General features: G+C 35.6%; 1 protein-coding gene and 1 long non-coding RNA gene across 2 annotated transcripts in view; one reads left to right on the forward strand and one right to left on the reverse strand.

The window, feature by feature from the left end:
- LOC129392139 (uncharacterized) overlaps nucleotides 1-27,789 on the reverse strand; it is a 215,771-nt gene that overhangs the window by 182,689 nt on the left and 5,293 nt on the right. The gene's annotated exons all lie outside the window — the stretch shown is intronic.
- Nucleotides 13,263-13,781, forward strand: LOC102996433 (RNA-binding protein 3-like). The gene has a single exon (XM_055085020.1). It carries the CDS (start codon nucleotides 13,284-13,286, stop codon nucleotides 13,737-13,739), a length of 456 nt encoding a protein of 151 aa, XP_054940995.1. The 5' UTR covers nucleotides 13,263-13,283; the 3' UTR covers nucleotides 13,740-13,781.

The raw sequence follows: 27,789 nt of genomic DNA on the forward strand, positions 1-27,789 counted from the left end.
AGAAAATATTTGCAAACGAATCAATGGACAAAGGATTAATCTCCAAAATATATAAACAGCTCATGCAGCTCAATATTAAAGAAACAAACAACCCAATCCAAAAATGGGCAGAAGACCTAAATAGACATTTCTCCAAAGAAGACATACAGATGGCCAAGAAGCACATGAAAAGCTGCTCAACATCACTAATTATTGGAGAAATGCAAATCAAAACTACAATGAGGCATCACCTCACACCAGTTAGAATGAGTGGCATCAGAAAATCTACCAACAACAAATGCTGGAGAGAGTGTGGAGAAAAGGAAACCCTCTTGCACTGTTGGTGGGAATGTAAATTGATACAGCCACTATGGAAAACAGTATGGAGGTTCCTTAAAAAACTAAAAATAAAATTACCATATGATCCAGCAATCCCACTACTGGGCATATACCCAGAGAAAACCTTAATTCACAAAGACACATGTACCCCAATGTTCACTGCACACTATTTACAATAGCCAGGTCATGGAAGCAACCTAAACGCCCATCGACAGACAAATGGATAAAGAAGTTGTGGTACATATATACAACGGAATATTACTCAGCCATAAAAAGGAACGAAATTGGGTCATTTGTTGAGACGTGGATGGATCTAGAGACTGTGATACAGTGAAGTAAGTCAGAAATAGAAAAACAAATATTGTATATTAACGCACATATGTGGAACCTAGAAAAATAGTACAGATGAACCAGTTTGCAGGGCAGAAATTGAGACACAGATGTAGAGGACAAACTTATGGACACCAAGGGGGGAAAGGAGTTGGGGGGTGGTAGTGGTGGTGTGATGAATTGGACGATTGGGATTGACATGTATACACTGATGTGTATAAAATTGATGACTAATAAGAACCTGCTGTATAAAAGAAATAAATTAAATTAAATTCAAAAATTAAAAAAAAAAGAATCCGGGCACTAGATGCTAATCTGGAAGCATTGGAGAACTGAGAAAGAATCATTCCAAGTTCCAAAAGAATAGGTCACTATATTTGAAAGATTGATTGGGAGAAAATTCAGCACTGAGAAATGCAAAGAAATAATCGGTTTTGAAAGAAGTAATAAGCTTATCTGTGTGGATTTAGTAAAATATACCTTCTTATCCTGCTCCAATTAACTTACTAGAAAATCTGAATAATCTTGAGCAATCATATGTGATTTAATAACTTCCACCCTCCCACTCTTACCAGGCTTTATATAAAATTGACATCTTTAAAGTTTGTCTCCTTTGAAAGTATTAAATATTGGGATAAAGAAAATTAGAATGTAGAAATTCTTCTTGATTAGCTGTAGATCATCTGAAAAAAATATAGCTAAGCTTTGAATAGCATCTTTCTTAAAAAGCATGACAGAACTCAATATCCATATGAAAGAGATAAATTTATACAAATATGAAGAAGATGTGGTATTTGTGAATAAATGACCACTGCTTCTCACAACTAGCAGATTTTTTACTGTTACACGTTATTAAAACACAGAATTTTTTTTTTTGCAGTACACGGGCCTCCCACTGTTGTGGCCTCTCCCGTTGCGGAGCACAGGCTCCGGACGCACAGGCTCAGCAGCCATGGCTCATGGGCCTAGCCGCTCCACGGCATGTGAGATCTTCCTGGACCGGGGCACGAACCTGTGTCCCCTGCATCGGCAGGCGGACTCTCAACCACTGCGCCACCAGGGAAGCCCCATAAAACACAGAATTTTGTTAAATGTCATTATATGTGAACTGAAAATTCTATCTCCACAAATATTAACAATTAGCTTAAATATATCTCATCCTAAATGACATCACAATATCTCCATGTGTAGCCAATTTAAGATTTATCAATCAGCTCATAAAAATTCCAATTAAATGGATTACAAAACTATCAGGGTAGTCATTGCATCATGAATACTATAAATATTCTCATAAGCTATTTAACTCAACTGCTGCTTACCTTTACAGATTAAGGATTTTATGTACATATATACATAATTTTTATAATTATTTTAAATATTGCTATTCATGCTTGGAGCAGGGGAGAAAACAGATTTCCAAAATATATCTTAGATACTAATATTTATATAATATAGACTATTTGGGTAATATGGTTTAACATTATTTAGTAATTTATTAATTCAGGTAAGACTGCCTAAATTCAACCCCAAGGCCTGAATGCTCTGTACATTTTTAAAACAAACACTGACAACGTTAACAGGAATATGACACAAAATAAAGCAGAATATACTTTATCTTTCTATATCTATTTATACAGCTACATTAATCTGAATAGGCTAGGTTATGCTGCAGTTACAAACAATATTTCATTGTTTCAGGGACTCAGGCTGAGAGAGGCTTCAACTCCACGTTACAAAAATTGCCAAGACAAAGTAGAGAGGGGGGACAGAAGGAGAGTAGACAATTCTGTACCACTCACCAACTCTCACATTTTTGCTTCTGCTCACATTCTATTGGCCAAACCTAATGGATGACATATCTCATTTCTTCAGCTTATGGGAAATGTCAGTCCTATCATATGCCCAAAAACTGGGGAGTCAATAACACCTGGTGAACAGCACTAATCATTAATATAATAGTCAAATACATGCCAAGCACCGTGGTAGTTACTACAGGCATCCATGCTATAAACACAGAAGTATATAGTCTTTTAATTTGAGAGTATATATCATCAAAACTGTTCCTCAAAGTCTTTCATTTTACATTTCTTATTTTGTTCTCCCAAAAGATTATTGGAATATTGTTATTTAGTTGAAAATGTCAGGGAAAAAAAAGGTCTCATACCAAAAAGACACATTACTTTTTAAAATATTTCTTTTAACTACAGTTTTTCCTAAATTAAACAGTTTGAAATCAAATTATTCTTGGTACAAGTGATTCATAATTACTCTTGGTAAACTGATCCATTCAATCAACATTTATGAAGTTCCTACAGTTCATAAGCTCAGAGCTAGTTGTTGTGCAAGCTTTAATCTCTAAGTTTCCCTACCACAAGATACTTAAAATTGCATTACTCAATTTCTTACTGAATGATGACTTAAATCCATCTGTGTGGAGTGTCTTGGGTTCTAATACAGCACTACAGGTCTAGGTATGTAATTGAGATACATATAGTTTTTTGGTGTTTGGGTTTTGTTTTTGTTTTTGTTTTTTACAGAGAACTCAGCAGTATTACATCAGTTATCTAGCACAAACAATTAAAGCAAACACTATTAAAATCTCATTGTAGCAGAATAGTTTTAAAGAATCAGCTAACCAAATAATATTTTTAAATAGTGTTAAATTGGAAGAGCTATCTAGTGGGAAGTCACAGGGCTGTACTCTATTCAATGTTTTGCCAAAGACTAAATTCTCGATATAAAAGCAGTATTCAAATTCATGATGACAAAGAGCATAGACAAAGCATAAGGAAAAGCCAGCATCATGTATGTTTCATTATTCAGCAATAATCTGGAAGCCAATACCTGTGATTTATTCCATTTTTAACTCTATCACCATACCACTATTCCTAGCTTGTTTCCTCAGAATTCTAAATTAGCTTCCACTCTTGAGAATTTTGAAATGTTTGTTTCCAAGAAAGTAATTTGGTCATCTTAGGCCTTGACTCATGCAAACTCTAAAACACTACGTACGGAAAATATTATCTGAGTTAAATGTGACACAGGCTAGTGAAGTATAAGGATCTAGATTCTCAATGGCATCAAACTCTTCCAAAGTCCTAGAGATGTCATAGAAGTATGTTCACATGGTCATATGGTTTTACAAAATTTTTGCAAATTAGATTTGAGCCACTTTCAATAAAGACCACTGGCTCTTTTCACTGCTTCTGCTCTGTGATTCTTCCCATATTCTGGGTGCCATTAAACTGGCTACAAGCATTGTTTTGATATTCAGCTAAGGCGTAACTGATTTGAGAACAAATTTGGCAAAATATATTTGAGTTTTAGTCATGTTTATGTATATTTATGTAATTGTAGCTGTCTGGGCTTAGGAATGACTTTCAAGCATATTCCTAGTGACCACACAGCCAATGATTTTTTCATGGAAGTACAGGGCCAGAGATCAGAGTGTATTTTGAATGTTCCCTGCAGGGCCCAGCATGAGAAGTATGTAGGTATTAGAAGAGAAACATGCTTAAATGTAGCCAGAGGATGGTTGTTGGAAAATTACTCCAGCTTTTATAACCATATATGATGAAACAAAGAGGTTCTCTCAACTGTGACAATCCTAGAATTTTATAAGACACCACTAAAAAGTTGTGAGGCTGTAAGCAACTTTTCTATACTATCAATTTAAAATAAAAATTCAAAAAAATTAAAACAAAAGAAAATAAAAATTCAGACAATCATACTACAGGAAAGACATTCATACTTTTTTCTTTCTATAGAAAAAGATATGAAATTATTGTCATATGAAGAAGTGGTCAAAGTATGCAGCCAAAACATGGGAAAATATATTGTAGAAGTGTTTTAGACAGTTAATTGATAACATGACATTATTTTTCAGGATGCTGCAATGGCCATGGTATCTACCCGCTTCTGAAGACATATAACTCTGATTTCTTTTCTCAGTCTAAATAATCATTTCATATGTAAATCTGTATTTGTGTGATTATAGATATATTTTTTATAGAGGCCTCCCAAAATTGCTCTAGCTTTAATTTAGGTCACTCAAAATTTGGAGCCACCCCTGAATCGGGACCTCCAGCATCACCATTCATCATCCTTATCATCACCATCTCCACTACAGTCAAGGTGGAAATATGCAAGAATGACAACTGAAAAACTCCAATCCCGAATTTCTTCTATAAATCTATCAATATTTGAGCTGTCAAAATTGCTGGAGGTGTGTATGTGTATTTCATAAGAAAGTTTATTTATCCCTCTCTGTTCTGTTCTTCCAAAAATAATGAAAGGAGGCTATGATAGCTGGTTTATCATCTCCCTCACTTTACCGCCCTCAGTCTGGTAAAATATATCAGTCACATCATTGATGATGACTCAGTTTCAGCTGGCTTATATGGATAAAATAAGGTTGGGCTGGATAAGCTCCAAGTCCCTTCTGGTTTTTACTTACTATGATTATATCTCAGATATTAACCCAGTTTAGGATATTCAACAGATAGACAAATGTAAAAGTTTAATTATTTTAAAATTATATGAACCCATCACCAAAGGCCAATGACTTAAACAGTTGTGCCTGTGTAATGAAGCCTCTATAAGAACCCAAAAGGATGGCTCTCCAGAGGCTTCCAGGTTGGTGAGCATGTGGGGATGCAGGGAGAGTGGTGCGCTCAGAGATCATGGAGGCTCCACGCCCTTCCCACATAATTTGCCCCAAAGCAACACTTCCATCTGGCTGTGTCTGAGTTTTATCATTTTATGATAAACCGGTAATCTGGTGACCTTGTACAAGGGCTCTGACATGGAGAACTTCGGGTTCAGTGTAGCAGACGGCTTGCTGGAGAAAGGATTATGTGTCAAAAATATTCGCCCAGTTGGGCCAGATCTTGGTGGCTTAAAGCCCTACGATAGGCTCTTACAGGTTAATCATGACCGAACGAGAGACTCTGACTACTGCCTTGTTGTGCCTCTCATAGCAGAATCTGGTAATAAGCTGGACGGGTTATTAGTAGAAACCCCTGGCTTCACAGAAGTCCATAGAACAGACTCTACCAGGAGGAGAATGGAGGGAACAGAACAGTGCTTTTTTCCAACAGTCGAGCCACGGTGGTAATTTGGAGATACGAGAACCCACTAATACACTATAGTGACGCTTTTTCTAAAGCAGGACAAAAGACGGTATCTACGTGGTGCTAAAAAAAAATCCCTTTAAGATTTCTGTGACATTTGAACCACGGATAATCACGTGGCATTAACTGCGAGCACAGGGGACTTTTAAATCTCATGGCTCATGTTCACTTCACCTTTCAAGTTGAAGAGGTTTCTTTGGTGGTGATCACTGTGGTATATGACAGGCAAACCCCTGCCAAGCCCAAGGGTAGAGAAAAAGAAAAACAGACAGGCCACCCCTCTCTACAATTAACATCAGAGGAAATTTTTTACGAGTCCATCTTCCTATTCCTTTCTAAAATGAGAAATGTCTGTTTGAACATGTTCTCTATGATAATTTGCTTAATTCACTTTGAAATCAGTTTCTTACTATGAAGTCATTCATGTAAGAATTTAACCAACAGGCTTTTCATAAAGCTGGCTCTACTAGGAGAACTAGTTTGGTGAACTGCTGGAACTGCTGCTGTGGGAGGGGTACAGGTATAAAATCATCTTACAACATTTCAGCAATGATGCACGTAGGCAACCGTAATAGGTGGTGGTAAATGTTTTGCCCCAGTATAGGAATGATTTTAACTAAGATGTATGCTATTCCCTATGCAACAAATTATCAAACAGGGTATGTCTTGGGACCTGTTTTGTTTTTTTTTAAGGACACGTTTTTAATAGCTGAAAAATCTCTGATAATGAATTAGGGTGTTCAGCAACACTGAGAATTAGTTATTTTTAGAATTCAAGACTAAGAAGTTAAGAGAGAATGAAGAGTCTATTAAAATGAGGTTTATCTTAATGATAGGCAAATCAAACTCACTGCTTGACATGTTTTGAAAACTGGTTATATTGGGGGGTGTACAGCAAATGTACTTAAAAATGACACTGGACTGTCTTTTGTTCTGAGCCATGCCACTTACTGAAATTGTAAATACATTTTTCACAAAATGCATTGCCGATTATTATCATCCCTCAAAGCAATAAATTGTGACAGTTGCTTTCAATGTTTGTCAGCAACTGTTTTCATTTGTTCAGATATTTTGAAAAGTTACACTAATAACTGTTATTAGGTGAATATAAAAAAATAGATCTGTATATTAATTGTAGAATCTCCATACTGAAACAATTATTTTCCATTTTTATTCTGATCAATAATTCAAACAACTGCTTAGGTAAAGCTTTTGAACACTGTGTCCTTTGTTTAAGGAAAAAGTTCACCTTTCTTTTTTGTGCAAATAAATGTATTATTTCAATCATAGTTCAGAACCACCAGGGCAAGAAAGTATAGAGCAGAATCATGTTAAGGAAAAAAAAAAAAGATGAGTCACTTAAATATGTATTTTTATTTGTAACAAACAAGTATTAAACTGTAAGGTATTTCTGTACAAATTTAACTCTTTAATAGCATGGTCTTTATCATCTATGTATGGTTTTGGGGAATTAAAAATTGTTGCAAATATTTGTATGGAAAAAAAAACCCTCTACCAAATGGAAAAAACAGTGATTTTAAAAAGCCAAAAAAAAATTATATGAACCTTATAAATAATAAATGAGATGAACATGCAATATATCCTCTGGTTATACTATACATATATCCTCCATTTTGGAGAAAGTGGTCAGATGGGAGGAATTTTGAGGCCAAGGGAACAGAACAGGCAAAGATTTAAGGTAAAGGAGAATGCAATTATTGGGGGAGCTGGAAGTTTTTTTTACAATTGTAATATTCTACCAAGGTTATTAGTATGTGATCAAAATAAGGCTGATGCAATTAAAAGGAGCCAATTTTAGATGCTGTATGTCATTCATATGAAGAATCTGGAAATTTGAGAACACTGGTCTCTGATGGTATTAGTCAGAAGAATGATGTGATCAAATTGGTCCATGTATTAGTTTCCTACTGCCACTATAACAAATTACCACAAACTTAGTGGTTTTAAACACAAATGTATTATCTTACAGCTCTGGAGGCAGAGGTCTGAAATGGATCTCATGAAGCTAAAATCAAGGTGTCCACAGAGATGCATTTCTTCTGAAGGTTGTAAGGGAGAAACCATTTCTTGTATTTTCTAATTTCTAGAGGCCACATGCATTACCTGGCTTGTAGCTGTATCACTCCACCCTCTTTGTCACATCTTCTGATTCTCCTTCCTTGCTCTTTCCCTTAGCAGGACTGTTTTCATTACATTTTACCCACCCAGATAAACCAGGATAATCTCCCCACCTGAACATCCTTAATTTACATGCACCTGCAAAATTCCTTTTGCCATGTAAAATGCCATATTCACAAGTTCTAGAAGTTGGGACATGGACATCTATGGAGGCCATTATTCTGCCTACCATATTGACTTAGATAATCTCTCTACAATCATTTAAAAATATTTAATCAATTCTATGTAGCAAGAAGTACATAAGCGGCTGTGGCTAAAAGGATGAACAAAACATGCATAGTCTCTTCTCTCATAGCATATAGAAGCTGGTAGAAGAGGAAGGTATTAGTCAAATTATCATGCAAATATATAATTATTCTGTGTAATTATAGCAAGAAACTGATTATCAAGATCAAAAAACTGAATTTAAACTACAGAAAGCTATAGCAGTTTATGAGAGGGAGAACAAATATAGCCTATAATATCAAAGAAGGCTTTCCTAAGCAACTGAGAATAAAAACAAAAGTAAAATGAAAAGTGTCTAGTATTTCATTTGTGTGGTCTATTAGATGGTGGAGAAAGCTTATTAGGTTTTCTTGAGAAGCGCATTAACAGTTAAGAACATAGGAATAACCCAGATTTCACTGAATTAAATAAAATGGCAGGTGAAAAAATTCAGGTAAGATATGCTGACAACTCTTCCAAGAAGTGTGGCTAAGAGGAGGGAGAGGGGAAAAAAACTAGAAGAGAATGTGAATTTGAAGGAGAAACAAAAAGAAAATAAACATGCATGAGAAAGTAAAAATAGCAAGGTCTTTTGAGGTTAAAAATATAGTATTAGGAAGGAATAAGTGATTAACAAAAGACCCCAAACCAGCTGGGAAGACATGGAACCCAGAGCCCAGATGGAGGAACAAACCTTGGAAGAATCACTCTGTTCATTGTATCAGAAGGGAAAGAGAAAGTACGATGTGAAGTTAAATTTTAGGTGTGCAGGTGAGAATTAGTTCCTTTGTCACAGAGTTCATTTCCTACAAAAGTGGGCGGCATGGTCCTATGTGCTTAGCAGCCAAAGTAGCATCATGGAGAAGACAGGACAGTTGGACTGATGAAAAATTAATGTTTTACCAAGGAGATGAGATGAAAAATGGTGGATAGTGGAGTAGAAGGTATTGCCAAGAAAGTGGTTATGTCATATATAAATGAGATTTTTTAAAAACTGAAGAGAGGAGAGAGCTAAATAGAAGAGTCATATCACTAACTCCTTCAATTCACTCATTCATTTGACAGATATCTATCAAGACACACTATGTGCCAAGATCTACCTAGGCATTAAAGAGTCAAGGAAACAGCAATTTCAGAAAAGTTAAAGAAGTGAAGTAATATGACAGAAAGCTGGAAAGATAAAGTTATGGTCTGAAAACGAGATTTGAAATCAAGGTTACAGATATTATCAGTTAGGAATGGCTGATTTAAGTATCAGAAACAAAAGTGGTTAAAGGAAAAGGTAATGAACTGGCTCAAGTAAATGAAAAGTCCAAGGGATGAGTTAGCTTAATGCCAGAAGACCCAGGGCTCAAATATCAGGACTTGGAATATCTCCATGCTTGGGTATAAAACATGTTTTTTTTGGTTTCATTCCCAGGTACAAAAGGTATCAAAGTGTTTCCTACAGAGCAAACGGCCATAGAAACCTTAGCCTCATATCCTTTCAGTCACATCCAATAACAAACACCAAGGGTTTTTCCCAATCTTCCACAAATATTCTGTGAAAGAAAAAGATTGGACCAGCTTAGGTTAGGCTAAACTAGTTACTGTTGCTAGTTACTAGCAATACTTTGGCTTCCAAGGGGGTTCTCCAGAAAGAGAACCGTCAAGACAAATGGCCTTGGATCTCCAAGGGAGGAATGAATAAAATGAAAGAGGACTGTAGCTAGAAGAATGCAAATGGGATGCTGGAGAAGTAAACTATGAACATCACTAAAAAGACATAGTTTTTCTATTTCTAATGTTAGTATCTCCTCTTATATGGCGACAAGAATTGATGGCTAACATGGATGGGAGGTAGAAATCATTAGAACTGAGAAATTCAAAGAAGTGTTGGTTCACCAGGTTAGATATTAAAGTCACCTAGGACAATGGCACATCTGGGAGAGAGTAGTAGACTAAGTGCAAAAGGCTTTTAAAATAAAAGTGAATGAGAAGACTGATGGAGGGAAATAAGGAAGGTAGAGATGGCGAAGCTAAATGACTCAAGCCTACTATTATTTTTCTAAATAATGTTATATCCCACATATTGTCAAATACCATTTTAATTGATCTTTTAGTATTATCCTTGAAAAAAATGATTATTTTGAATTTCTTAGTAACTGACTTGTCTAACTTTTTTTAATGTTTTAGGAAATTAAAATATAGTGAAAATACTAAAAGTACTTTCATATTTACAACTTATATAATATATATTTAATCCTTGGACTTTTAATACATTTTTGTCTCCTTCCACATTAAAAAAGAATAATTTCTTACTTTGTCATTCTGATTATATACACTCAACTTCAATAACATTTGTTTTTCATTTCCCAGGAATTTTCATGAAATTTCATTCATACTACTACAAGCAATGTAACACTATGTTATGTACATGCATACATATATATTAGAAGATTGATATTTGTAAAAAGATATTCTTAAAAAGATTTTTTTCAAGAATCTAAATAATGGGGGTGGGAGAGAGGGAACTGGATGAAGGCAGTCAAAGGGACAAGATTCTGGTTATAAGATATATAAATACTAGAGATGTAATATACAACATAAACAACACTGCTGCGTGTTCTATATGAAATTTGTTAAGAGTAAATCCTAACGGTTCTCATAGTAAGAAAAAATTTTTTTTCTATTTCTTTAACTTTGTATCTACATGAGATGATGTTCACTAAACTTAATGTAATAGTCACTTCATGATGTAAGTCAACTAATTATGCTGTATATCTTAAAGTTACAGGGCTGTATGTCAATTATTATCTCAATAAAAATGGAAGAAAAGGGCTTCCCTGGTGGCGCAGCGGTTGAGAGTCTGCCTGCCGATGCAGGGGACACGGGTTCGTGTCCCGGTCCGGGAAGATCCCACATGCCGTGGAGCAGCTGGGCCCATGAGCCATGGCCTCTGAGCCTGCGCGTCCGGAGCCTGTGCTCCGCAACGGGGAGAGGCCACAACAGTGAGAGGCCCGCGTACCACAAAAAAAAAAAAAAGGAAGAAAAAATCTAAATTATTATTATACATTCTAAACAATAATGCAAGAAAATATTTAGAGTTGGCTTTTGTTTGAGAAATAGAAATTATGGGAAATGTAACTCAATTTCAGTTTTCATTAACACTAATATATGTCTAATCTGGAATAATTTATTCTTAGATTCCATGCCTTTAGCAGCAGATATTTGAAGGGAGCAGAATATGCCACCCCAAAATGCACCACTTTAGCAGGTGAATTATTTGGGGCTGAAGGCAGTCAAGACCAGCAGACTCAGGAAGAGCTTTTTACCTCCCTCTTAACTGCCTAAAAGAATTTGGATGGGGGCTGAATCCAGGAGAGAGCTATTACCGGAGAAAACTTTATCTGAAAGACTCCTCTACATAGCAGGACAAATATCTGATTACCAAACATCTGCTCTTCTCATCCTCCTGTGAATCACCCCTCTCCCCCTTGAAGCCCCAGACCCCTATCGCTACCCTTAGCTCAGGATAGCATGTAAGCCTCAACTGGCTGACTGCCTTTAAGTGTCATGTCTTTGTGGGGTTCCCATATGTACATAACTAAATTTGTTTCTTCTGTTAGTCTGTCTTATATCAATTTAATTATTAGACCAGCCAAAGAACCTAGCAGGGAAAAGTTTTCCATCACTGCACATTAATCATGTTAATTTTCTAAAAACTTATACTATTGATAGAAAAAAATAAGTGCCCAACTCAATACAACATGAAATGAATCAGCAAAAGAAAAATGTCTCCTTGCTTGTTCAAACAACTTAGATCATTCAAGTAGCTTACTACTACAGGTTGTGTGTCTTTTTTTGGCATTATGAAGGAAAATAAACTATATAGAAATTCAGACAGATACAAGAACATGAGACATCTTGAAGCCACCGAAAGTGAATCCCAGGCATCATGTTATCACAGTGATTTAATGAAGCTATCATTACCACATCAGAATTCCAATCAGATGCCGATATTTAGACCTCAGAAACGCATGTTTAACAACGGAAAAAATAAGAATGACTAAGTAAACAAGTTTGAGATTGGCACAGAGCTGATATATAGTCAAAATTTCATAATGCTTTCATAAATTAAAGAAAAAGGAAAAAAAAAGTTAAAGCCTTTCAGATTGTATACTATTCAGGCTCTAAGTAAATGAAACTCCTTTTTGGATGTTATTGCTTGTTACTGAGTAAATTATTACTTATGTCTCTGCAAAGGCAAGGTATTAGAGCCATAAGCATCCAATACTTTAAAATTTACTTCTACAATGTTCGATAATTTTTCAAAAGGCATATAAAGACAGAGGAAATTTCAATTATTAAAATAAAAAGAAATGCACATTTACCTTCTTACCTTCTGAATAGTTACAACTGAATGGAGTACTTTTCCCCCTCCCATTCCCCCTCTCATTCTCGCTTTCTCCTACACTCTTCCTCACTTCCTAAGTGTGGCAGAAAAACAACCTTAGAAAAATGCCTTTTCATTATTCTATAGCCACACGTTTTCATTTTTCAAACTCACTATATTTGACAAGAATTAATTTAAATTACACTAATGAATCTGCACTTGTATGAGGAATTATTTTTTGGTTGACAAATAAAATGTTCCTTAGATAAAATAGTAGACAAAACAGCACTGTTTTGAGGGAAAACAATAAAGGCTTTCTTTCTAAGTATAAGGGAAACTTAGTCATGAGAAATAGCTGAATTGATTTCCAAAGAATGATCAAATTCTTCCACTTCTTCAAATAAACTTCCAATGCAGCAGTGCATACAGTAAAGAGCTCCCTTGTGAGACACTATTTTACTATTGTGCTGTAAGATTATAATCTGCATTAAAGATAGACAAGTTCTTTTTAATATTTCTTAGATAATATCAAAACTGATAGCCACAATTTGTGATATTAACTTCATCTAAAAATGCATTCCAGATACTCCTGTGAATAGGGAAGTCTGTGTGAATTATACTCTAGTCTAGCCTACAAAAAGAAATGACAGTCCAGTCTCTCGGCTTCTTGGCAGTAGCTGTCTTTTCAGCCTTTTTCTTAATTTCCAGGACATGAATTTACCACCATGTCCTCTGAAGAAGGGAAGCTCTTCATGGGAGGGCTCAACTTCAACAATGATGAGCAAGTTCTGGAAGACCACTTCAGCAGCTTCAGACCTATTTCTGAGATGGCTGTTGTCAAGGACTGGGAAACTCAGCGATCCTGGGGTTTTGGCTTCATCACCTTCACCAATCCTGAACATGTCTCAGATGCCATGAGAGCCATGAATGGAGAGTCTCTGGATGGTCATCAGATCCATGTAGACCACGTGGGCAAGCTGGCCCAGGGAACAAGAGGGGGTGCCTTTGGGGCCTATGGGCGTGGTCGCAGCTACTCTAGAGGTGGTGGGGACCAGGGTTATGGAAGTGGCAGGTACGACAGCCAACCTGGAGGATATGGATATGGAAGGTCCAGAGACTATGGCTGCAGAAGCCAGGGTGGTTATGACCACTACTCAGGAGGAAATTACAGGGATAATTAGGACAACTGAGATGAGGCATGCACACCTAATGTAGATACACAAGGAATAAAACTTCTTCTGATCCAGGACCATCCCTCCAAATGGCTGTATTTATAAAGATTTTTGGAGCTGCACTGAAACATCTGTTTTAGATACATCAACTTCATTTTTTGAGTAGAGCTCCCAAGGTAGCTTGTTAAGGACCCTTCAGAAAGTTCCATGTGTTTCTTTTTTTTATTTTTCTCCCATTTAAAGACAAATTCTGAGACATCTGTGGAGTCTGGATATTTTTTTCCTTTTTTACCAGTTTTTTAGTTGGGGCTCTCAGGAATGTTGGTTCTGGCAAAAAATGTTTGGCCAGACTGATTTTTTAAAATAATGTGCATCTAGGAACATTTTAAACACCTGTACACTATGTTTAATCATGATTAGGAAGCAATTTCTGACTGTAACTATAAGAAATGAAGAACATGATTACTTAGAGGTGTTTTTTACTCCAGATCTCTGCCTTGATTATATAGAAGTTTCTTAAAAATATTTGTGTGTCATTTTTTTTTAATACTGGAAGAAAAAAATATTCTGTTGTGTTTCATGTAGCATTTAGGATGTCTTTCACCGAGTTGATTAAAAAGATGAAATCTGAAAACACACACAAAAAAAGCAAACTAAAAAAAAAACAAACAAAAAAAGAAATGACAGGGGCTTCCCTGGTGGCGCAGTGGTTGCGCGTCCGCCTGCCGATGCAGCAGACGGAAGGTCATTAATGCTAAAAAATATGGAGAGGCATTGAGGTTTTTGGTTGGGGTTTTGGTTTTTAACAGAGCATCTATGAATGCATTCATGTTATTTGTCCCAACCTCCAGTTTTGAATTTTTTAGGGAAAGTGTGGAGGAAGATTTTGGCAATAAAGGAGGAAGAGGAAAGGAGGAAATCTAAGTCTCAACCCCATGATCTGCCTCAGTTCCAAGTATAGAGATTTTGTTCTTAGTTAGAAACATTTTTCCTCCAAGAGTTAAACATGGTAAAGAAGGTCCACTGGGTAAGAGAAAATGCTTTGGGGCTACAAATGTATTCATTCATTTAACAGCACTTAAGTACCTATTATATGCCGCTCCAGATAAAGCTAGGAAACAATATCTGCTCTCAAGTAGCTCACTGTCTAAAAAAGGGGTGGGGAGGGCCAGATATGTACCATGAGGTATGATATAGTCAAATTTCAATAATATGTATATGCACTGGTTACTAAGGAAGAACAGGAGTTAGCAACACTGAGGAAGGAAAAAGGTATTCAACTTAGAACAGTACCAATACACAGGACTAAAAAGGGTCTTGAATCAAAAAACTGAACAGCAAATACCTTGATATATCTGGAATACAGGACTGTGAGTAAATGCAAAACAATCTGACTGAAAAGTAGGAAGGGCTTTTAACACTGTTAAAAAGTTAAGAAATATTATAAACATAAAAATAAGATGCCATTGAAGGATTTTCTTTTAGTAATAATGCCTATTTTTAAAAAACACCTAATTCTAGAAAATAAAGTGCAAAGCAAATAAAAATCACGTATCATTCTTAAGAAAATCAACATTAACTTATATTGCATTTCTATCATAAATACAAAATAAGAACTCCTTTTTTGTAATATGACCACAATACCAATAGCAAACTGAAAAAAAAAAAAAAAAAAAAGAATTCCTTAATGACTCAAATACCCAGTTGGTGCTAGAATTCTGAAATAGGATAATGATATGACCATAATCGCACTGGCAGTGGTAGAGAGGGGAAAACTGAAGTGGGTGGGGACAAAACAAGACAGTAATATGACTAACTAGAAGCCTAGTGCAAAATCCCAGACAAGCAGGTATGCCCAGAAGATGCTTGGCTTCTAGTTTGGAAAGCTTCCAGGTGGGAGTTTACCTTTATTCTACTCCATCCATTCACACTAATAGAGTAACTAGTTCTACCTACATTGAAGACGATTAATTTTAGCAAAATTCTAGTCAAACAAATGATTAGGCTTTCTAGAAGGGGAACCCATAAAATTCAAATATTAGAAAACAAGAATTCTTAACTCTTGGATCCCCTATATTAAAGTTTGCAAAGTTACAGTAATTAACTCATATATAATTAGGAGTCCTTTTATATAGGAGTATAATAGCTTTTAGGCCGTGAAGCAATGACTAAGTCATTAAAGGGCAATTTCTGACCATTTCAGCTTGGAAGGCAGTTTTTCTAAGAATTACAAAGCAGTGACAGAAACAAGGAGAAGTAAGGGATTCAAGTTCAAAAACTACAGATGCGTAATATTCTTGGTACTGCCCTGTCCAAACTTGGCTGTCTACATTCCCAACTAACCCTGGAACATCTTTTTCAACAGTATTGGATCTCCTGAAGAATAAAATGAGATCTCCTTCTGTGACGAAGTCTAAGGTAAACTTGGAAATTTGGGAAAGGATACTTCCCACACTCATACCCCCCAGAATTATATGGGCAGAAGGGGGAGGGACCTCTTTTTTAAAATCAAATGCTCTTATAGAACATTCAGTACTTCTCGAATTTGTAATCTCCATCCAACTCCCCACTCAGTGAATAAACCAACCACATCATAAGGCAGCTTTTAGTCCCTGATTCCATCACCAAATTTGCTAGTCTTTTTATTTATTTATTTATTTTTGGCTGCATTGGGTCTTCGTTGCTGCGCGCAGGGTTTCTCTAGTTGCGGCGAGCAGGGGCTACTCTTCGTTGCGGTGCACAGGCTTCTCATTTCAGTGGCTTCTCTGTTGAGGAACGCGGGCTCTAGGCATGCGGGCTTCAGTAGTTGTGGCACTCGGGCTCAGCAGTTGTGGCTTGCAGGCTCTAGAGCGCAGGCTCAGTAGCTGTGGCACACAGGCTTAGTTGCTCCAGGGCATGTGGGATCTTCCCAGACCAGGGATCAAACCCGTGTCCCCTGAATTGGCAGGCGGACTCCCAACCACTGCACCACCAGAGAAGTCCCTCACTAGTCTTATATATATATATATATATACATAAAGGAGTTGATTAAATTCTTAATATCCCCATTTTGAAGGATAAAAATTGAAGGAGGTAAGAATAAAATATTTAATGAACCCCTTTATGTACCACACACTGTACAGGACATTTTACCTGTTTTATTTCACTTAATGAGCAGATGGCTGATGGTTTAGCCACTGGAATAATAACAGTAAAAATGTGGTAGAGAATTAAGGCTGCAAGTATCACATATCAAGAAGTATAAAAAGCTGTATGTTCTTCACTCATCTCTTAATTCAATTTATGTTGTGGCACCTAATATGCATATAATGACTTTGTTTTGGTCAATGTAAACACTAATTTGTCTGAGAGATTTAGTACTGATCCATGTAGAACTATGGTCACTATTGGAATTTGAGTGTCAGTTATTTTTTAAATGTGTAACATTATTGACCATATACATTATAACTTATGAAATATACAATATTAGAAAAAGATACCTATGAGGAGAAACCATTTGCCATTTTAAAGTTACATTAATATAGGGAAAGTAACTATCAACTTAGTCACGTGAGACATTTTTTAAACAATTTCTGGAGCTCACTTTGAATTTTTATCCTCAAAGCTTTCTGTATAGTGTGGGTATTGGCTGGAGGTCTGCAGGGGCTGGTTGCAGAGAACTAGGAAAACATTTCACCTTCTCCCTCACTGTGACGCTCAGTGTGCACCCACACTCCCTGTAGTTTGCACCTCTACATTTATAAGAGGAACAAACCAGGAAAAAAGTAAACATGTAAAAGGAAAGTAAATAGGATGCTGGAATGTGAGTAAGCCTTCAGAATAATTTGCTCCAAAATCAAAGAAGGTAATTTAAGCTAGCAAAAGATCAAGGGCACAAGCTCTTAGCCATAGATTCTGGCACTGCACAGAACCTCGTCAGCGTTACGGGTTCAAACAGAGGCCCCTCTAGAGAGGCAAGTGAGGGAACCAAACTCCAGAAGCCCATCAGGAAGGTGACGCTATTTCTTTCGGGAATAAGTTCTTTTCAGAATGGTATATATGCTTCCTGAGAACTATTGTTGTTTTCTTCTTCCCTACGGTATAGGATTAAACATCCTGATGAACAAATGACATTTCTGAACGCTTTTCCACATGGTTTGAACCACGGCCAATGCCTCTTAAAATAAAAGACCTTGTCAGTTTAAATTCTGGTGTCCTATGTTTGATTTGATTATTTTTATTTTCGTAAGCCAATAGTTTCTCAAGCCAGGTTGATGCAAACGGTAATCACAGAAGTTCAACTGATTAACTTTCATTTATTCTTTATGTGGAAAAAAATTGAAAATGCTATGATTTGTGGTACTGCTAGACAAACAGGATTTGTAACTATTTTACGAATACTAAAACACATACATTTACTGAGTGCTTTTCATGTCCCAGGCACTGAGAAGCTCTTTACATGTATTAACTCATTTAATCTTCATTTTGACCCTACGAGATATGTGCTATTACTCGTTTTTTATACAAAAGAAAACTAAGTCACAGACAGTTTAAGAGACGTACTCAATGTAACTCAGGGGATGACAAAAAAGGATTCATATCCCTCAGTTTGGCTTTATAGTTCTATGCTCTCATCTGCTATGTCACACCATGTTTACTGAGTTTTCCTTCTGTTGGCTGGTGTTAGCCTAAGTTTTTCCAGATTATCACCTGTTAGAAGGCAAACAACTTAAAACAAAAATAGAGTCCATGGACTGAATTAAGGATTAAGGAAAACAGTGATGTAACTTTAAGAAGAGATTCTTTAAGTATGTTCTGGCATAAATCAGTGATTCTCCAGAAATAGGATTATCTAGGCCTGGCATAAATCAGTGATTCTCCAGAAATAGGATTATCTAGGCCAGCCTCCCAAAATGCCAACTGAATTTCAGAACCATTTTCTTAATGTCCGCAAGGCAAGTAGCAAATAGAAGATATTATTAGATACTGCCAATTAATGAACAGTTAAAATGTATTCATTTTTATGTAAATAATTCAACAAAAATTGGCAATTCACAAAGTTGTGAATTACATGAATACAAACTATGAATCTTTGATTAAGATTCACAGAACTGTTTTTAATGAGTCAATTTTGGAAGTGCTTTCTGTAGAAGAGTAACTCTAGGAGAAAATAGTTGTGTATAAAACAGAGCAAATACCCATTATGAGGCACAAGTTGGAGAAAAGTAGGTCATGTTCTCATACTTAGCAATCTAAAAGAAACAGTATAGAAATCTAAAAAATTGTTAATGTATATATAATAATTTATAAACTAATTTCTTATGGTTATTTCATAGAGGAGCACTTTCTTGGAGTCAAAGAGCCCTCAGTTCCCTACCTTTTTTATTTAAGAATCCCAAGATCCATTCCTCTCATAGGTAAATTGTTAAGTGTATATTATTTGCATTTGATGTATATATGTCACAAACATGTGTCTTCTGTTTTAGTATTTGGTGATCTGGTAGTTTTGCTTTATTTACTTGCCACATATTTTAGAACTGTCAATTAGATGGTATCCAGATGAAAACAGGAAATATGACATTGAGGGGTCTGGGAAAGTCACTCCTTAAGTGACATTTTGGCACAAAAACGAAAAAGTAGAGGGATTCCTGATGAATCTCTGAATAGTTGAAGAAAAAATATGTTCTGAGTTGCTCCTGCTACAAAATGTTAAACTGAGCTTCCAAAGTAAGATTCTAGATAAGGATTTATTATGGGGACCACGAATCAGTGTAATGACTCTTACACCCCTCAGTCACACTGATGAAGGTTTAAAGTACAGTCATTTTGAAGAATGGAGGGATGGGAAGCCCTATCTCCTAACTCCAAATCAATAAAGAAGGGCTGTAGGAAGGGAAGGAGATCCACTGAATGAGTGCTTATCAGCTCTGCATTTTCCAGGTTAAGGTCAAACACCTGGCTATCTTTTTTTTTTTGATGAAAGGCACAATGGAGAGGTCATTCCCACTAGTCAGCTGGTACTCAGTTTTCAAGAAAATGAACTTATCAGGATTTTCCATAGACCAGATGCAGGCCACATAAATGAAAGAGCACATATGGGATCATTTAAGTTCCTCTCATGAAGACCACTGGAAGAGGTGTAAAGACCTCAGCAAAAGAAAGAGTAAGTGACAGGTGAGAATGGAAAAACATCAAGAGAACTGCTAAGTAAGCCAACCTGAAAAAGGCTATATATTGTATAATTCCAACAATATGACATTCTAGAACAGAAAACAGTATGGAGACAGTAAAAAGATTAGTGGTTTCCAGGGATTAGTCGATAGGGAGGGATGAATAGAGCACAGAAGATTTTTAGGGCAATGAAACTACTCTGCACAATACTCTAATTGCCAATATATGATGATACATTTGTCAAACACATAAAAGGTACAACTGAGTGAATCCTAATATAAACCGTGGGATATAGTTAATACATCAACATTCATTTGTCAATTTTAACAAATGTACTATACCAGTGCAAGATGTTCACAGGGAAAACTGCAGGGGGTGGGGAGGGGGGATATATGGAAGGCTCTTTACATCCTACTCAATTTTTCTATGAGCATAAACTGTTCAAAAAATAAAGTTTCTCGAAATAAAAATAAAGGTATCTCAAAAAGAAAGCAGGCAGAAATTGCTTTAAAAGACAGCACCAACCATGAAAGAGGGGAAGAGGTAAGAGAATGGGGGAAGGAAAAGGAAATGAATAGTATTGGAAGGTGTGAGACTGGGTGAAATTATTTGAAACATGGTTGGTATGCACCCACAGATGAATGCTTTCAGAGACATTACTGTCCACCTTGCCAACTGCAGAGAATTCTGAGACTAGTGGTTAGGAAGCTTCCATGAGTGTCACTATTGATCCTTAGTCAAGTCACAATTTGTCCTTAATTTGTCCTACTTTCTATATACCTCTAGCTGCAAATATTTATAAGGGTCTCCCATTACCCTAACGTTCATTTTCCAAATACCTGAATTTATATGGTAGGATAGAAAAACATAACTACCCAAAAATATTCATAAGTGAATTGACGACCTGTAAAACCCATTATCACTGAAATCTCCCCATTTAATACTAGTTTTCCATATTTGTTGCTCAACCTCTTTAATGTTCAATCCCTACTGACTGTCGACTGGAACGCTGAAAATACTATGCAAATAATGTTAAATCATTTACAAAGTAAAATTTTAAAAGTAGCAAATTATTTATAAAGTGATGTTGGAAAATACAATTGGAAAGCCATAGACAAATGGTGATATACCAGAGTTTAACAAATTAAAAACTGAAGAATCTAAGTTTCAGAAAAGATTAACTTGAGTATCAAAGCATTAATAAAAGATCTTTGGGAAAATGGGTAGTGCCTGGTATCAGATGTTTTTAAAAAGAGATCTTTGTACTGACTGGCTGTAGGATTCAAACATAAAGTAAAAGGATCAGGTCATACCATCCTGTCATTTGGTTTGGAAAATCATAATACCCTAAACTATTGTAAATAAGAGGAAAACACCTCCGTAAGTTTCTTTCATTTTTTAAGATACTGTCCTACTATGTCCACCGCCCCCCCAACTACCTACTATGACATTTTGATCCTTTTAATGTATGTATAGTGGGCTTTTTCTGATACAATTATGTGGTTTTTTGAATTTTTATTTTATTTTTTATACAGCAGGTTATTAGTTATCTATTTTATACATATTAGTATATATATGTCAATCCCAACAATTATGTTTTGATAAGATTCCCATAATTGCCCCCATACTTGTGAACACTTGCCCTATTCATAAATCTATAGGAAATACGACAAAAGAATATACCAAGCATCTTCCACTGGTTTCGCCCCACCTTTAAGTCTAGAGTATGATTATATTTAATTAAAACAATTAGTATTTTTGTAACTACAATGTAGTATTTTAACATAATTTTACAGTGATTGGCCCTCATTTCTATTTCCAATGTTGCGTCTGTCACTATTGTTGGCACTGAAAGACACAGGAGAAGTGGAATATAGCATCCATACCCGAGAGAGCTGCATTCAGGTTAAAGTTCTTTTATAATTGTAAATCAAAAGAGGTATTCATAGTTAATAATCATTTAATTATTTAACTTAATCATTCACAATTTAATTAGTGAAAGGGGTGAGGGCTGCAGCAGAAAATATTTAAAGGACAAAATCAAAGAGGCAGAACTTAATCCTACCTTTTAGAGATGTTTTAAATGGCCAGAAAAATATGGAAACCACCTAAGTGTCCATCAACGGATGAAGAGATAAGATGTGGTGTATATACAGAATGGAATATTATTCAGCCATGAGAAAGAAGCAACTCTTGCACTTTGCAACAACACGATGGACCCTGAGGCATTATGTTAAGTGAACCAAGTCAGAAGCAGAAAGGCAAATACTACATGGCATCACATATTTGAAATCTAAATAAAAAATCAAACTCATAGAAGAGTAGAAAAGTGGTTGCTAGGGGTTGGGGGAAACAAGGAAATGTTGGTAAAAGGGCAGAAACTTTCAGCTATAAGATGAATAAGATGTGAGGATCTAATATATAACATGGTGACTACAGTTGATAACACTATTGTATAACACTACTGTATAACTGAAGTTTGCTAAAAAAGGAGAACTTAAAAGTTCTCACACAAAAAAACATAAATATGTGAGGCGATGGATGTGGTAATTAACTAGACAGGGAGGAATCCTCTCAACATATATCATAATGTGCACTCTAATATCTTTACAATTTTGTCAATTATATCACAATAAAATTGAAAAAAGGAGAAAAAGGAGACTGGAGGGCTCAATCATTTAAAAAGCAAAAAAAGCCATATTTGTAAAACATAGGTAATAGAGATACATAAAAAATTAAATACCCAGAAAAGCGTACAGAATGTCCCCAATAGATTTAATGGTAAAAAGACAAAAATGAACAGTGGAGGCTTTTTAAGAACAATGGGGCCTAACAGGAATGGTATTTTATTAGGAAGCAAGGGATACAAAGTTACAGAGGACAAATATATAGTAAATTGAGAGTTTATTACTTACTCGCTAATCATTCGTTTAAAATGCTACGGCAAAAGTGTTTCAAATTAGCAACATGTAAGGATCTGTTCAAAGAAGTAAAATTAATGTTTGTCTGCCCTTCAAATAGTTAACTTAGTTCTGTGTTTTCCATAGTTTTAAGCACAGGATCTTTTTAACTTTTAAATTATATAATTTTATAGAGAAATTTTTTCTTTAAGAGATAAATACCTTGTACACCATTCTCAACTCTACTTAATCCCAGAATCTGAGTTTTATATTTTGCTCTGTCCTGAATGACAGAAGGCTTTTCTCTCCTTGTTCTCTAGTCTGTACAACTCCCAGCTGCCAGAAGCTTATTCCATTCTCATTCCTACTCCCTTGTCTTTCCATAGTCCAATACAAATGAAGAAAAGGAGAAGGAAAAAAAGGCAATGTTGGGCATGTCTTTGATGAGTATAAATTTTTACTGATTTTCTCCATTTCCTACAAGCACACACCTTTGAAAAAAAGAGGAAAAACAACCAAAACACTCCTCTCTTAAGCTTTTATCCTTCTTGGCAGAATGTGGTTTAAAATGTACATACAATAACTTAACTGTCTTTATAGCTCCCTAGATATCTGCAGTTGTTATAACCATCTTTAAATATCACTGCTCCGGCAAGATGCCTTATAAAGTGTTTCTAAAAGATTTTGTATTTCTAAGAGAGACTATTGTATAAAGCCTTTAACATTTGTTTTATTTAACTGAAAGGAGTTTCATAATAATCATTGTGTACAGTTATAAGTAGAGCTCACATATAAATTTTGTTTTCAAATAGTAAAGCCGATTTCAAGTAAATGCTTGATTTTATAATATCCTCTACTGGTTTGAAAAGATCCTTGGGCAATGTAAAATAATTTATGCCTAAAAGGAGACTTGTGATTATTCAATATATTCCATAAATGTTGCTGCACCATTCAGAACTCGGCACACACTGGGTACTCTGTAAGCATTGAGAGACTTAGTGTGAGCCTCTAACCCTGCAGCTGTCCCGTCACGAGGATGAAAGCTTTAATAATTGCTCATTCAGAAGTCTTCATTTTTCGCTGACGTATTTCATTTTACATGGGTCCATTATCTAATGTTCTGAAAAACTAGTAAAATGTGGACCTGCATATTTGGAGAATAAAACTTTTCTATTTTGTCAACCTTTTATTGAAAAAACAAAGCTTTCTGGGTTGGGGTTTGATTTGGGGGCTCATTTCCTGACACTAACTTTAAAGGCACTTTTTTTTTTTTTTTTTTTTGCAGTACGCAGGCCTCTCACTGTTGTGGCCTCTCCCGTTGCGGAGCACAGGCTCCGGACGCGCAGGCTCAGCGGCCATGGCTCACAGGCCCAGGCGCTCCGTGGCATGCTGGATCTTCCCGGACCGGGGCACGAACCCGTGTCCCCTGCATCGGCAGGCGGACTCTCAACCACTGCACCACCAGGGAAGCCCCAAGGGCACATATTTTTGATATAAGCATGTCCTTTTATTTTTCCCAGATTAAGAGATCTTCCAAAGTCTCAACATTTTTTCAAACTGCCACTGGGGAAGTCATAAATTGCTTTATCCTCTAATAAGAAATTTATTATTATAGGGTCTGTTCTTTTTGTTTAGATTGTGGCAAGACAAGATGTGGTTAGGTATATCTAGAATTGATACTTCCAAGGCTGTTTCCACAATCGAAGCAAAATTGAAGACCAAGGCCGTTTCTCATTATTGTTGAGCTGATTAAGAAGATTATTCTGTGAAAAAACAACTGAGAAGTAAATAGATACTTATGGAATGGATAGATCATGTGACATTGAGGTTTTTGCTTAAGTTATCAAAAAATATTTCAAGTTTGGGATACAACGTAATTTTACACCTTGACATTAATTTTTAATGTTTCCAAATTAAAGTGAACACAAGCTGTTTTGCAAATGCTACTTTCACTGAAAAAAAAAAAACTCTTGTTCATATATAAAGATGCTGTACTGGTCCACTACTAGAGATGCTCTTAGAGAACTGTGCATCTAGGAGGAAATAACTGTGGGTTGTTTTTTTTTCCTTGGCTCCCTTTGTAAAACAAAAGCAAACATTTGAGACAATTGGTAGAGTTAGATGTAGAACCGCAATCTTATATTCCACTGTTTACTCTTTGCCAGCTCCTGTTTTAATCATTTTAACTATAAGCAACATTGTCCGAATTATACTAAAGCATTTATATGAATTATGAGAAATGTAAAATTCAAGCCATTTTAAAGAGGGAGTTCTGGTTAAGTAACTTGTGTAAGATTACACAGCTATTAAGTAGCAAAAGCAACCTTCAGTCAATCTTAACCACCAAACTGGAAGTTTCCCACATTGAATTCTTGGTACCCTTTAGGGAAAAATTCTTTGCCTATCATGTTATGGTTCACAGCTCTGTCATCATTAAAGCAATCTTCCAATAATTTTCGGAACAAGTGATCTAATATACACAATGATAGGTGTGCATGTCCTGTGTCGGGTCCCTGAACAAAGTTTGTAAACACTGTGTTTAAGTCCATATGTAGAACAGTCCACACAATTGCCTCTAACAAGAATATGGCTCTTTAGAGTAAAGAGAAACCCTATAAATCCTTCTGATATATTGTCCATCAAAATATTACTTATCTGACTCTCATATACACACACACCTTTACATATATTTACATAACCACATACACACATAATTTAGTCTTACAGAAGTTTGTTTCTTCCATAAACCCAACAGATATGAATCTAGCAGGAGAAAGCAGGAGGTGAGAATTTAGCAAAAAATATTTGAAAAGCACTACAGCAGGACAAAAAGGGCAGGGGGTAAACTAGCTGGTAGCTAATACTTGTGGGTAATTCAAATGTGCTAGGCAATATTCTAAGTGCTTTATATATATTAAGTCATTCAATGCTCACAGCAAGGCATTGAAGATGTATAAATATGTCACTTTACAAACTCAACCTTAGGCAGGATAGCTAATATCTTCAAAAATCACATGGCTAGGAAATGGTGAAGCCAAGATTTGCATGCAGTCAGTCTGGCTCCAGAAACCACATTTTTCACCATTAATGGGCTAGTTTTGTTTAAATCAAGAGTGCAACATCCTCCCAACATGTAAGAATATCAAATCTCTACTGTGTGTCACTGAAAGTACTATCATGGTGATAATGATTTATGCTAGCAAGAATAATGTTTTGTGATAAATCAACAACATTTATTACAAGTCAATGACAATGTAATTTTAAAAGAACCAAATCCAACTCTGGATTCTTGAACTGTTACTAGAAGACAACCCAGTTTCAATCATGCATTAAATATATTATCATAGATTAGCCACAATGTTTAAAATATTTACAGATGCTCCATACTCCTATACTTAATATCTGATTCTGAATCACCTATTTAAGTACTTAAGTCCCACCATTTCAGCCTGGTATTCTCATGCACAATATCAAAGATAGCCAGGGACAAAATAGCAAACAGGAGAAATTTATTTCATGATGCATTTTACAGCCAATTTCAGGAACCAACATGGATGAACTACCATCTACCCTTTATTACCCAAATCTTGCTTCAAATACTCCCAATGAGTCTAACATCACTATACATTAAACAGATGAAAATTCCTGTGAAACTATTCAATGTGTTTCATATTTGTCACTAATAGCAGCTTTCATTGTTACTTACCTGGTTTCACATCAAGTCTGTCACATGGTTGGTTAAATTAAGGGCATCATTTTTTACCCAATGCAAAAGGTGTTTTAGGGCTTCCCTGGTGGCTCAATGGTTGCGCGTCCGCCTGCCGATGCAGGGGAACCGGGTTCGCGCCCCGGTCTGGGAGGATCCCGCATGCCGCAGAGCGGCTGGGCCCGTAAGCCATGGCTGCTGAGCCTGCGCGTCCGGAGCCTGTGCTCCGCAACGGGAGAGGCCGCAGCAGAGGGAGGCCCGCATACCACAAAAAAAAAAAAAAAAAGGTGTTTTACTTTAAATCATGGTGATTGAAGAGAAATTTAATTAAAGAAGTTTGAAAAGTGGATGAATACTTGTGACATTTCTAAACCTTATAAAAACTCAAGTGCTTCTAAAGAAAATGGAGTGGTTATTTAACTCATTACTTTATACCAAAATGTACTGATTTCAGTAACAAGTGTTAACACAATCATTTGTCTTATAAATCATTTAAGTTAACAAGTTTAATATCCTCTTTAATTATAGTTTAAATACAGCCTAGAGTTAAAATAATTAATGATTTACTTCATCATATAATCATAATATGATTATATAATTATAATCAAAATTAATGATTTAATTCATTCATCTGATTCCTTTCAAACAGATTGCCAATTTCATTATCATTTATTAAACAATTATATTCCTATCTATAAAAATTCTCACAGGTGGGATTTTTATTGGCAAATGAATTTCTATAAATCTATAGTATCATGTAGATTATAAATGAATAAACAATTATTTCTATAATTCAGTAAACACCTATAAAGCTATTTAAGAAAAATTGTATGTCAAGTAGTTAATAAACTTGACAAACGCCATGTAACTCAGAACTACTTGAGTTTACCAGAATTTGAACATTCAAATATATATACCAGAACATAAAATATTTAATACATCAAGCACTGAAAGTTATAAAATCAGCACTGTTAAAAATAACTGAATAATCAAAATAAGAAAGCTGGTTCAAATTCCTTACGAACTGTGTGGGTTTTTTTTAATTCAACATAAGTTAGAATCTAAAAGCTGTTGAAAAAAATGAGTTTTAAGAAAGACTGCCATAATCTACTAAAAAAAGGATTATTAATAATAATTCCTATGGCTTTTTCCAGATAAATGTTCTCTCACATTTTTGAACTATGATTTTATAACTCTAAACGAAGATAATTTACACAAATGATTTTAAAATATTATTTCTTATTCCTTCATTAAATAAGACTAATATTTTTATCAAATTAAGCTATTCTCACTTCTGTAAAAC

The sequence above is a fragment of the Physeter macrocephalus genome, chromosome 5 (assembly GCF_002837175.3).
Source record: "Physeter macrocephalus isolate SW-GA chromosome 5, ASM283717v5, whole genome shotgun sequence".
NCBI classification, from domain to species: domain Eukaryota; kingdom Metazoa; phylum Chordata; class Mammalia; order Artiodactyla; family Physeteridae; genus Physeter; species Physeter macrocephalus.